The sequence below is a fragment of the Cervus elaphus genome, chromosome 16, assembly GCF_910594005.1.
Source record: "Cervus elaphus chromosome 16, mCerEla1.1, whole genome shotgun sequence".
Classification (NCBI taxonomy): domain Eukaryota; kingdom Metazoa; phylum Chordata; class Mammalia; order Artiodactyla; family Cervidae; genus Cervus; species Cervus elaphus.
The window spans coordinates 33,326,173-33,337,549 of NC_057830.1; the positions used below are offsets into that span (position 1 = coordinate 33,326,173).

Consider the following 11,377-nt stretch of genomic DNA (forward strand, 5'->3'; position numbering starts at 1 on the left):
CTTCTTTTGGAGGAAAGGTCTGTGAATTAGTAAAATCAGCTCTCTCTTATAGGACCCCTGTTCTGAAGGTGACTGTTCGGGGCTTTTCTTTCAGCCTGTCTCTTTGGGAGCACCCCGTCTCCAGGTGGCCCTACAGGGTAGCACCCAGAACCTATTCTCCCCAGCATGGCCAACATGGGATCTACCAAGAAAGCTCACACATTCTTGGCCTAAGGACCAGGGTTTACAACCCCAACAGAGCATCCTCTCCAGCTCTGCCATCTACTGAATCACTCTTCCTGTGCCCACTGGGTTCTCCAGGGAGTCAGAACCAGGTCTAAAGTCCAACTTAGCTCTCCAAGGCTTGGGTGGGTCCCCCAGTGCAGAGGACACATTTCAAGTTCTTCCTTGAAAGGAAGAAGGTAATGCTTCACCCATCTCCCTAAATGGAGGAGAGAATTCCCAGCAGCTCTCAGGAAGAAATCACCAGACTTCCTCTCCAGACATCCTTTCTCCTCTCTGACCCCTTTATGAATACTGCCCCAGCAAAGAGTCCAAGAATTGTGGAGTATTGGGGATACATTGCTTCATTTTTTGACTATGTAGCCTTTCTAGCTACACCCAAAGAGGGTCTCTTGCAATTTCTAGAAGCATAATGTCCAAGTGCCAGGATGTGTTACTCAATGTGTGTTGTTTGTACATTTAAGCCTGATTAAGATTTCCAAGGTAGCACAACAAATGATGCCAAAGCATCCTTCCTGGTTTTCTTAGGGTGATATGGGGCTGCATGATCCTGGCAGTTATTCTCTGGCTGGTCTTTGACACTGCTAAACTGGGCCAACAGCAGCTGGTGTCTTTTGGAGGACTCATAATGTACACTTCCCTGACGTTTCTATTTTCCAAGCACCCAACCAAAGTAAGTATGAAATCAATCTTTTTTTTTTCCTTTTTTTCCCTCATGTGTAAATTGCTCAAAGTAATGAGTATGAAAGAATTGAACTGCTATTCCATATTTTTCTTACCTTGCTATGATATTTTAAATGGCTAAGGTGCCCTTTTCCTGAATGTTAATAGTTCTATTACTCTATATTCTTCATTCCCAGTAATTTTCCAGTTGTTCAACTAGTGAGATATCCTCTTCTGTCAAGTCTGATTTCTACTTCTGTACTGCCATCCCCACCATTAAACACAAATACAAAGAAAACTCATCCATTTTGATCCAAATTTCTTCAGACCAGTAAATAACAATATTCTACCTTTGGATTCTGCAGTTTATCAAATTTCTATTTGCCATTGAGGCTGTTTTACTCCAAAAATTTGTCCTTAAGCAGTTTTGTTTACACTGAATTCAATTCTCATCCTTGTTTTATCATCCTGGAACCCACTAAATTGGCAAGAATTTTGAGATATTAAAACTTTCACATATGATTCATAACAGCAAACTTTACTAGCTGAAAGTCTGAAGACTTTACTGGCTGAGTGATTGATCCAAAAAAAAAAAAGAGCATTAATCAAAGACCAAAGCCACTTGATAAGATCCAAATTGCTTTCCCTGTTTAGGTGAACATCTCCACTGTTTTCTGTGCCTCCAGGCCCATAGTTCTGTGCAGAGCACTCATCTCTGCACCAAAGATGAAAGCACTTGAATGTCCATTTACATGCTGCACTCCCTGGGACTGCATTAGAGTTAATTGGTTCCTTTTACAGTGAAATGAAAGCCCCTCGGCAGGGTGGAATTTCACTTAACTCACTTACAAATCGTCAGATCAACAAACCTTGGACACACAGAGAAGTCATGTTCAGCCTTTCCATTTTCCAGACGGGAAAACAATTACATGTATCTAAGATTTACCACATGACCGGAAGACCAGATCCTTCCTCCTTTAGTGACTCTACTAAAACTACTCTTCATGTCTAAGTGATTTTATCATGACAAAATGGTTACATGCGTTTCCAGGAGTGAAGGCTTAAACTCAGGTTTAAGAAGAAGTAGTACAATTCTGAGATTTTTAGTATAATTCTAAGGAGGGATTCTTTGCTCACAGCTGCTTTGGCCTCTAAAAGAAGGTGGGTCACAAGCCATATCTGAGAAGCTTCCAAGAAAATAGTGATCCTCTGGTAATTTATGCTGAGTTCAACATTCATTTTCTAATAAAATGTCTCTTCTTTTTTCGGTATAGGTTTACTGGAGGCCTGTCTTTTGGGGAATTGGGTTACAGTTTCTTCTTGGGCTTTTGATACTAAGGACAGAACCTGGATTTATGGCTTTTGATTGGTTGGGTAAACAAGTTCAGGTAAGTTCTGTTCAAAGGATTACCTTGTTTTTTATAGTGCTTTTAACATTTGAATATAATCCTTAAGATATGTCAGAAATAAATTTATTTATCTGCATTCAGTTCAGTTCAGTCACTCAGTCATGTCCGACTCTTTGAGACCCCACGGACTGCAGCACGCCAGGGCTCCCTGTCCATCACCAACTCCCGGAGTTCACCCAAACTCATGTCCATTGAGTCGGTGATGCCATCCAACCATCTCATCCTCTGTCGTCCCCTTTTCCTCCTGCCTTCAATCTTTCCCAGCATCAGGGTCTTTTCAAATGAGTCAGCTCTTTGCATCAGGTGGCCAAAGTATTGGAGTTTCAGCTTCAACATCAGTCCTTCCAATGAACACTCAAGACTGATCTCCTTTAGGATGGAGTGGTTGGATCTCCTTGAAGTCCAAGGGCCTCTCAAAAGTCTTCTCCAACACCACAGTTCAAAAGCATCAATTCTTCAGTGCTCAGCTTTCTTTATAGTCCAACTCTCATATCCATACATGACTACTGGAAAAAAACTGTAGCTTTGACTAGACGGACCTTTGTTGACAAAGTAATGTCTCTGCTTTTCAATATGCTGTCTAAGTTGGTCATAACTTTCCTTCCAAGGAGTAAGCATCTTTTAATTTCATGGCTGCAGTCACCATCTGCAGTGATTTTTGAGCACAGGAAAATAAAGTCAGCCACTGTTTCCACTGTTTCCCCATCTATTTGTCATGAAGTGATGGGACCAGATGCCATGATCTTAGCTTTCTGAATGTTGAGTTTTTAGCCAACTTTTTCACTCTCCTCTTTCACTTTCATCAAGAGGCTCTTTAGTTCTTCTTTACTTTCTGCCGTAAGGGTGGTGTCATCTGCATATCTGAGGTTATTGATATTTCTCCTGGTAATCTTGATTCCAGCTTGTGCTTCCTCCAGCCCAGCGGTTCTCATGATGTATTCTGCATTTAAGTTAAATAAGCAGGGTGACAATATACAGCCTTGACTTACTCTTTTTCCTATTTGGTTGATTCAAATTTTAATTTCATAGCATGAGTTAGACAAATAATTTTGTTTATGTGGAATATGTTAATCTGCCAAGTTCATTATTATTTTGTCTCTTACCCATATCATGGGCTTCCCTGCAGGAGACCTGGGTTCAATCCCTGGGCTGGAAAAATTCCCTGGAGGAGGGCATGGCAACCCACTCCAATGTTCTAGTCTGGAGAATCCCCATGGACAAAGGAGCCCGGCAGGCTACAGTCCACGGGGTCGCAAAGAGTAGGGCACAACTGAGTGACTAAGTACCCATGACATCACTTCTCTATCTCATTTGACCCCTGCATCCTGTCCCAGGGGCCACTCTTCTAAGATGCTTCCCCAAACAGGGAAACAAACTTCTATACATCCAGTAGTAACTAGTACTTCCCATGTACCATCTATGTCTTCTGGAGCAAATTATCACACCTAGCTTATTCTTTAGCACCATGGAGTCATAGTGAATGTCAGAAATGCCAGGAAATCTGTATGCAGCTACAGTCCTAGAATATATTTCCCGGCCATCTGCTGGAGGGGGGAAGTTGAGAAAATTAGCTCTCCAAGTCTCTCCACAAGTTTTCTGGGTCCTCGCCTTCTGCAGAGCCTGGTTGGTCTTGTGGATGGTAACAACTGTTTCAGTGTTTGTAATGATCTGCTCTTTTCCTTTCTGTAAATCAGACGTTCCTGGGGTACACTGATGCTGGTGCTTCATTTGTCTTTGGTGAGAAATATACAGACCACTTTTTTGCATTCAAGGTAAAACCAAACACTTTTTTTCTGTGTAGACATTTCCTTTTCAGTGACTTCTCCATCAGCAGATGTTCAGATAGACCCTAACTGACCAGAACCCAGGCATGTCACAGGGGCACAGCATAGCACCATCCTTTCTCCTTTACAATTTATCTGAAGTCAATGGGCTGAAAGCATATTATTTTGTTATTATAACATTAAGGAAGACTTCCCTAGTGGTCCAATGGCTAAGACACTGAGCTCCCAATGCAGGGGACCCAGGTTCAATGGTCAGGGAGCTAGATCCCACACGTCGCAACTAAGATTATGCATGCCACAGTGAAGATCAAATATCCTGCCTGCCACAGCTAAGTCATGATGCAGCCAAATAAATAAATAACTTTTTTAAAACATTAAAGAGAACATGTAAAGGAAATCAGAAATATCGAAATATAGGCAGATCTCAGAGATGTTGCAAGTTCAGTTCCAGACCACCACAGTAAAGTGAATATCACAATGAAGTGATCACACAAGTTTTTTGGTTTCCCAGTGCACATAAAAATTGTGTTTACAACTCCACTGTCATCTATTAACTGTGACATAGCAGTATGTCTTAAAAAAGTACATACCTTAATTTAAAATCACTTTATTGCTAAAACACATCAAAACAGTCACAACAGTAACATCAAAGATCACTGATCATAACAAACATAGTAATAATGGAAAAGGTTGAAATATTGTGAGCATTACCAACATGTGACCCAAAAAATGGCGCCGATAGACTTGCTCAATGAAGGAGTGCCACAATCCTTCAATCTGTGAAAAACACAACATGCAAGAAGCACAATCAAGTGAAGCACAATAAAACAGGCTATGCCTGTACTCTGGGGAGTTGCATAACATTTGCTGATACACTTATGAAAGCTCATATGGGGTAATAGGATCTGAGATTTCAGGGGAAAGAACACGAGGTACCTGGCAATGAATAGACATACGGCTGCTAATGCCTCCCTGGTCCAGGCTCAGTGACAGCTCTGCACTCAGGAAACTCCTTAATCCCAGACAAAGTGGGACAGCTGGTCACCCACACCAACCTCTGTTCTTACAGAACCATCCCCGAGCTAAACCTTTCCCCTCCTTCCTTCAGCACTGCCTTCACCTTGGCAGGCCTGCAGGCCGGGCCTTCTCCCAACCACAGGAAGGATGTTATTTTACAGGGGAAAGGCAACTTGGCCACTTAGCCCCAAGGTCAGGCCTAATCAATTCTCTCCCAGGCCTTCCACAGCCCCCGGAAGCTCACCTTCCTCTGGGAAGTCCCTACAAATCCTGTTGATGAGTCAGAAAAAGCATTCAGCTTTTTCCTCAGATTTCTTTTTTATGGTATGCTATTGTTCCTACACTTTTTTATTGTTTTCTCACGCATGGACTCCATTTACCTCCAAATTGCCTCTGCCAACTGCTATGCTGAATCTTTTTTTAAACTACTGATTTGATACTTTGGTGCTGAAATAACTAAGCCATCTCTGAAAGGTCCAGTGTTTACAAATTGAGATAGAAATATGTTCCTATCATAAATTGAATCCCGAATTACAAAAAATAAAATCACAAAGAAGGAGGAACTTGCTGTTCAGGTCGCACCACTGTCTTCAGACCTCCCCACCACCACCACCACCACCAAGGACAACACCTGTCCTCTCCCCCGGGGCATCCTTTCTGCCAAAATAGATTCCCTGTGGGAACGTTAGTGAGATGAGCCCCTTTAACTCCCTGAAGCTTTCAGGAAGACTCTGCCTGCCCATTAAAGCCAATAAAAGCACATAAATGAGTGCATTCTGAATAATGGCACAAAAAGTCTTTTGCTATGTATTATTAATAGATTTTTCTAAATTAGATCCTGTACAAGTTGTCCTCAGTCATTCTGTGTCTCTGGTGGCAGCTTGTTCCTGGCCATTTAGCTGGGAACAGAGGGGAAGGGAACAATGGAGAAGTGGTGGTAAGGGATCCAGACTACAACCCATTGTGGTCCATGCAGGGTAGAAACTGCTTCCTGTAGAAACACAAGCTGCATGGAAGGCATCCAAAGAGCATCAGGAAAAGATCTAGAAAAAGACAACCTTCATTAACACAGAAGTAGACTAGTCCCAAAGTCTAATCTTTGTATAATGATTCAAAAATCTCTAAGTAAAATATTCATTATTCTAAAAACTAAATGCATGAATGCTTGCTCTATAGGAGGCATTATTTAAGTAGCTACTGTGTCACTACTATGAATAAAGACCTGAGGATGCTCGCAGTTAACCTTGATCCAGGTTGCTCTGATAATAAGTAGTGAATCCTATCTGTTGAATATCAGAATGACAAGGATATATGCCAGTGGTTTTCAGTTTCTTGATCTAATTATTATAAGTTTCCTCTCCAAAATGTCATTGTTCTCTAGAAACTGAAAAGGAAAGCCCATCATAGTAGGATTTTTTTTTTAAGTTTCCTATGAAATACACTCAAGTTTATCCTGAACAAATTAGAAGAGACTGTATGTAGATGAGAAGATGCCTGATAAAAGTGTTGTTTATTCAAGAGAAGTTTCCAGTATTTTGATGACATTTCAGAGGGGAAAAAGGAGGCAGAAAGGAGGAGATTGATCTGAAACCTACTAGTCCTGCTGGGATCAGTGTTAACTGTGGCCACTCTTGTCCTCCACCCACCCCCCAGGTCCTGCCCATTGTGATTTTCTTCAGCACTGTGATGTCCATGTTGTACTACCTCGGATTGATGCAGTGGATCATTAGAAAGGTACCGGGACTGCAAGGAAGTGGGTGACAGAGGTAGAGCTGATTATCTCAGGGTCAAAGTCTTGAATGTCTTTTATCTGGATTTTTACAAAATGTCTTTCCCTTCATACCGAGATCCATTCCTACCCCCAAGGTATTAGATTCAAACCTAATCCTCCATGGCTCCACAGAGGGTATTTTATCTCCAGGACTTCTGATAACTCTGTGACTTGAGACTCCCTGGACATCTTCATGAAACCTCAGCAGTTACTCCTTTAGCCAAAGAATTGACTTCAAGAAGTCAGGACCAGATTGTCCTTTCATCTTAACTATCCATCCATGCCTTACACAGAGGCATCACTGCTTACCCTCAGATGATAACCCAAATGGATCCTCCTTGTCTAGGAGTTGCTAGAGAATCAAAGGAAGAAAGGAAAGCTGCTCTTCTCTCATGAGGGGGTTTTGTCAGCATGCAAAAATTTTTTTTAGGTCTGCAAAGTTCATCTCAGTCCAGCTGCCCCCAACAACTGTCAGTCCTACATCATGTTATATCACAAAACTCAGTAATTTGTAAGTTAGTTTAAATGCACTCGAGAACAAAGCAGCGTATAGAGGTTTTGGGCATAGCCACAACCCTCCTTTGATCCCTGTAAATAAATAAAATGGGGAGAGAGCCAGAATACCAGCAGGATTAAAGGTTTCAGCAAGAGTGCCAGAAGGCATACTTTTCTGACTGTCAATTTAAACACTTAGTATTCCTGTATTTCATGTCGAAGCAGGAAGGAAGGAGAACGGATGCAACAGAAAGTCTCCATCCCCGGGTGGGCACTACAGTCTCTGGTTGGAAGAACCACTACAAAAGTGGGACTGTCAACCATGTTTGAGACTCAGGTAGAAAAGGCCAAACCTCAACTACCCCCCATTACTTATTAACTAAGCAATCTCTGACAGAACAACTTAACTGTTCTGTGCCTTGGTTTCCTCTTCTGTAAAATGTGTCTAAATATAGGACCTCCCTGAGAGGGTTATTATAAGGATTAAATTCATCACTAGAACAAGGGCTTAAAATAGTCCTTGGAGTGCTATGAAGACTGCCATGACTGTTAGAAAATATTATAACTTATTACTCAAAAAAAAAATCAAGACATTACTTATACAAAATAGACATTTCAAGAGACATTCATTGTATAGTGTTCAAAGAATATACAATGATTCAGACTTCAGTTCAGTTCTGTTCACTCAGTCATGTCCGACTCTTTGAGACCCCATGGACTGCAGCACACCAGGCCTCCCTGTCCATCACCAACTCCTGGAGCTTGCTCAAACTCATGTCTATCGAGTCAGTGATGCCATCCATATATCTCATCCTCTGTCAACCCCTTCTCCTCCTGCCCCCAACTCCTCCCAGCATCAGGGTCTTTTCCAATGAGTCAACTCTTCGCATGAGGTAGGCAAAGTATTGGAGTTCTTCATATCAGGTGGCCAAAATATTGGAGTTAAAGCTTCCACATCAATCGTTCCAATGAATATTCAGGACTAATTTCCTTTAGGATTGACTGGTTTGATCTCCTTGCAGTCCAAGGGACTTTCAAGGGTCTTCTCCAACACCACAGTTCAAAAGCATCAATTCTTCAGTGCTCAGCTTTCTTTATGGTCCAACTCTCACATCCATACTGGAAAAATCATAGCTTTGACTAGATGGACCTTTGTTGGCAAAGTAATGTCTCTGCTTTTTAATATGCTGTCTAGGTTGATCATAACTTTCCTTCCAAGGAGCAAGTGTCTTTTAATTTCATGGCGGCAGTCACCATCTGCAGTGATTCTGGAGCCCAATAAGGAAAGTCTGTCACTGTTTCCATTGTTTCCCCATCTATTTGCCATGAAGTGATGGGACTAGATGGCATGATCTTAGTTTTCTGAATATTGAGTTTTAAGCCAACTTTTTCACTCTTCTCTTTCACTTTCATCAAGAGGCTCTTTAGTTCTTCACTTTCTGCTGTAAGTGTGGTGTTATCTGCATATTTGAGGTTATTGATATTTTTCCCGGCAATCTTGATTCTGGCTTGTGCTTCATCCAGCCCGGCATTTCACATGATGTACTCTGCATATAAGTTAAATAAGCAGGATGACAATACACAGCCTTGACATACTCCTTTCCCAATTTGGAACCAGTCTGTTGTTCCATATCTAGTTCTAACTATTGCTTCTTGACCTGCATACAGATTTCTCAAGAGGCAGGTCAGGAGGTCTGGTATTCCCATCTCTTTAAGAATTTTCCAGTTTGTTGTGATCCACACAGTCGAAGGCTTTGGAGTAGTCAATAAAGCAGAAGTAGATGCTTCTGGAACTCTCTTCCTTTTTCAATGATCCAACGGATGTTGGCAATCTGATCTCTGGTTTCTCTGCCTTTTCTGAATCCAGCTTGAACATCTGGAAGTTCACAGTTCACGTACTGTTGAAGTGTGGCTTGGAGAATTTTGAGCATTACTTTGCTAGCGTGTGAGATGAGTGCAATTGTGCAGTAGTTTGAATATTCTTTGGCATTGCCTTTCTTTGGAATTGAAATGAAAACTGACCTTTTCCAGTCCTGTGGCCACTGCTGAGTTTTCAAATTTGCTGGCATATTGACTCAGACTTACCATTCAAATAAGATTTGATCAGCCTGCTTTATGCACTATATAATGAAAACGCTAGGTGGCGTTTTGAGGGACTCCAAGGAGCTCCAGTCCTTTCTCAGTGCAGAAAGAATTCAGCGAAAGGCATGATTTATTAGAATCGGACGCTTATGAGTTTTACAAGCAGACAGGCAAGAAGTCGTCACGCCCTGAGAAACTAGCGGGCTACAGTCTTATAAGCCAAGGAAAAGTGCAGAGAGGGAAAAGACCATGTTCTTCCTCATTCTTGAGTAGACACCATGCTTCCATCATCAGCTCCTCCTCCATGCTTGGCAGAAGAGTTTTCTGTCCCCACCATGTCAAGCCAAGACTGTCATGGCACTATGGAAAATTATTTCAGATCTCAGAACAATGAGGGTCTTTCACTCTGAAGTGTCACCTTTTCTTTTTTTATTTATTTATTTATTTATTTATTTTTTCAGTGGGTTTTGTCATACATTGATATGAATCAGCCATAGATTTACACGTATTCCCCATCCCGATCCCCCCCTCCCACCTCCCTCTCCACCCGATTCCTCTGGGTCTTCCCAGTGCACCAGGCCTGAGCACTTGTCTCATGCATCCCACCTGGGCTGGTGAAGTGTCACCTTTTCTTAAATTATTGTTTTTATGTGTGCAGAGAGCATGTTAGTGAACTCACTGGGCAGGATGTGGGTCTCATGCCTCCATTGTTTTGTTGTTTTGGGGCATGTCTTGTACTTCTGTTGCAGGGCTTGTTGCTAAGCAAGCTTGCTTGGTTTTATGCTTAAGCAAATCTGCTTTCCTGAGTAATCATTAACTTACAGGAGTCTCCCTTTTTTTTTTTTGTTTTTTTTTCTATTTGCAATCCCTTAGTGTGATTTGCTATTTAATCACCTACTTTGTCCCTTTATTCTGTCCCTATCAATAAGGTATATATATTCAAGTTTAGTACAATTGTTGAAGTCCTCAGTATTTTCCTCCATTTTAAAGATTTTTATCCCTACTTTGAAGTTCTGTGTGTACAAACAGTTCTCTACTGAGTTTATCCTTTTTTGCCTTTTAGGTTGGATGGGTAATGCTAGTGACTATGGGAACATCTCCTGTTGAATCTGTAGTTGCTTCTGGCAATATATTTGTTGGACAGGTAAGTTGTAATATCAAAAAACAAAACATCTGCTAAAATAGATACTCTTTCCAGAAAGAGAAAAAAAATTTTTTAAATGACAGTGTTATTTCCTTTACTGTAGGAGGAAGGTATCAAGATAAGGAACCCTCAATATTAATAATGTGCAGACTCCAAGGGTAGAGAGAGAGAGAGAGCTCTTCTGAGAGAGTCCATGCCCTAGTGTGAAATTTGGGTTCTTGGAAGTTTATGGAGAGGAAGGAAAACTGAATCATTTTATCAAAGCACGGGCTTCTCATGTACAGATTCTCAACAAATCTTTTCTGAATTAGCTGAGTTGTTGAGGTTTCTGACCCACCCGTCAAAGGCTAGCAGCTCATTTACTCAGATGGAGTTCACCATTTGTCTTGAAGCTGCAAATATGTAACAGGCAGCCTCTCATTCTCTAGTATTAATATAAAGCTTGTGGCAATGAAAGAGACCAAGAAAGGCTTTCCCCCAAGAACCATGCAGCCATATCAGTACTTAAGCTCATTCTCAACTTATCTGAACTGTCCAATAGTCTCTTTGCTGAGCCTAAAGAAAAATGATGATGAGCAAAAGCATTTTCACCTTCCTTATCCATCACATGCATTTTTGCCCAAAGTCCATTTAAGCAAAGAAATATGTTGCCAAGGGGCATCTCTCGAAATGGCAGCATTCCTAAGGGGTATATAAGTAAGAAATCCTCATCACTTAGGATACATAACTTCAGGCAGAATGGAATCACACACCAAGGAAACCAGGTATGAATACTTGCTAGCATGGCTGT

The 11,377-nt window shown here is 41.4% G+C and overlaps 1 protein-coding gene across 1 annotated transcript in view; it reads left to right on the forward strand.

Annotated features, from left to right (window-relative positions):
- Positions 1-11,377, forward strand: part of SLC28A3 (solute carrier family 28 member 3) — a 94,564-nt gene that overhangs the window by 63,845 nt on the left and 19,342 nt on the right. Inside the window, exons 7-11 of the mRNA XM_043870564.1 lie at positions 751-895; positions 2,160-2,273; positions 3,989-4,066; positions 6,749-6,829; positions 10,507-10,587. Coding sequence (XP_043726499.1) covers positions 751-895; positions 2,160-2,273; positions 3,989-4,066; positions 6,749-6,829; positions 10,507-10,587 — 499 coding nt within the window. The remainder of the gene's footprint in view (positions 1-750; positions 896-2,159; positions 2,274-3,988; positions 4,067-6,748; positions 6,830-10,506; positions 10,588-11,377) is intronic.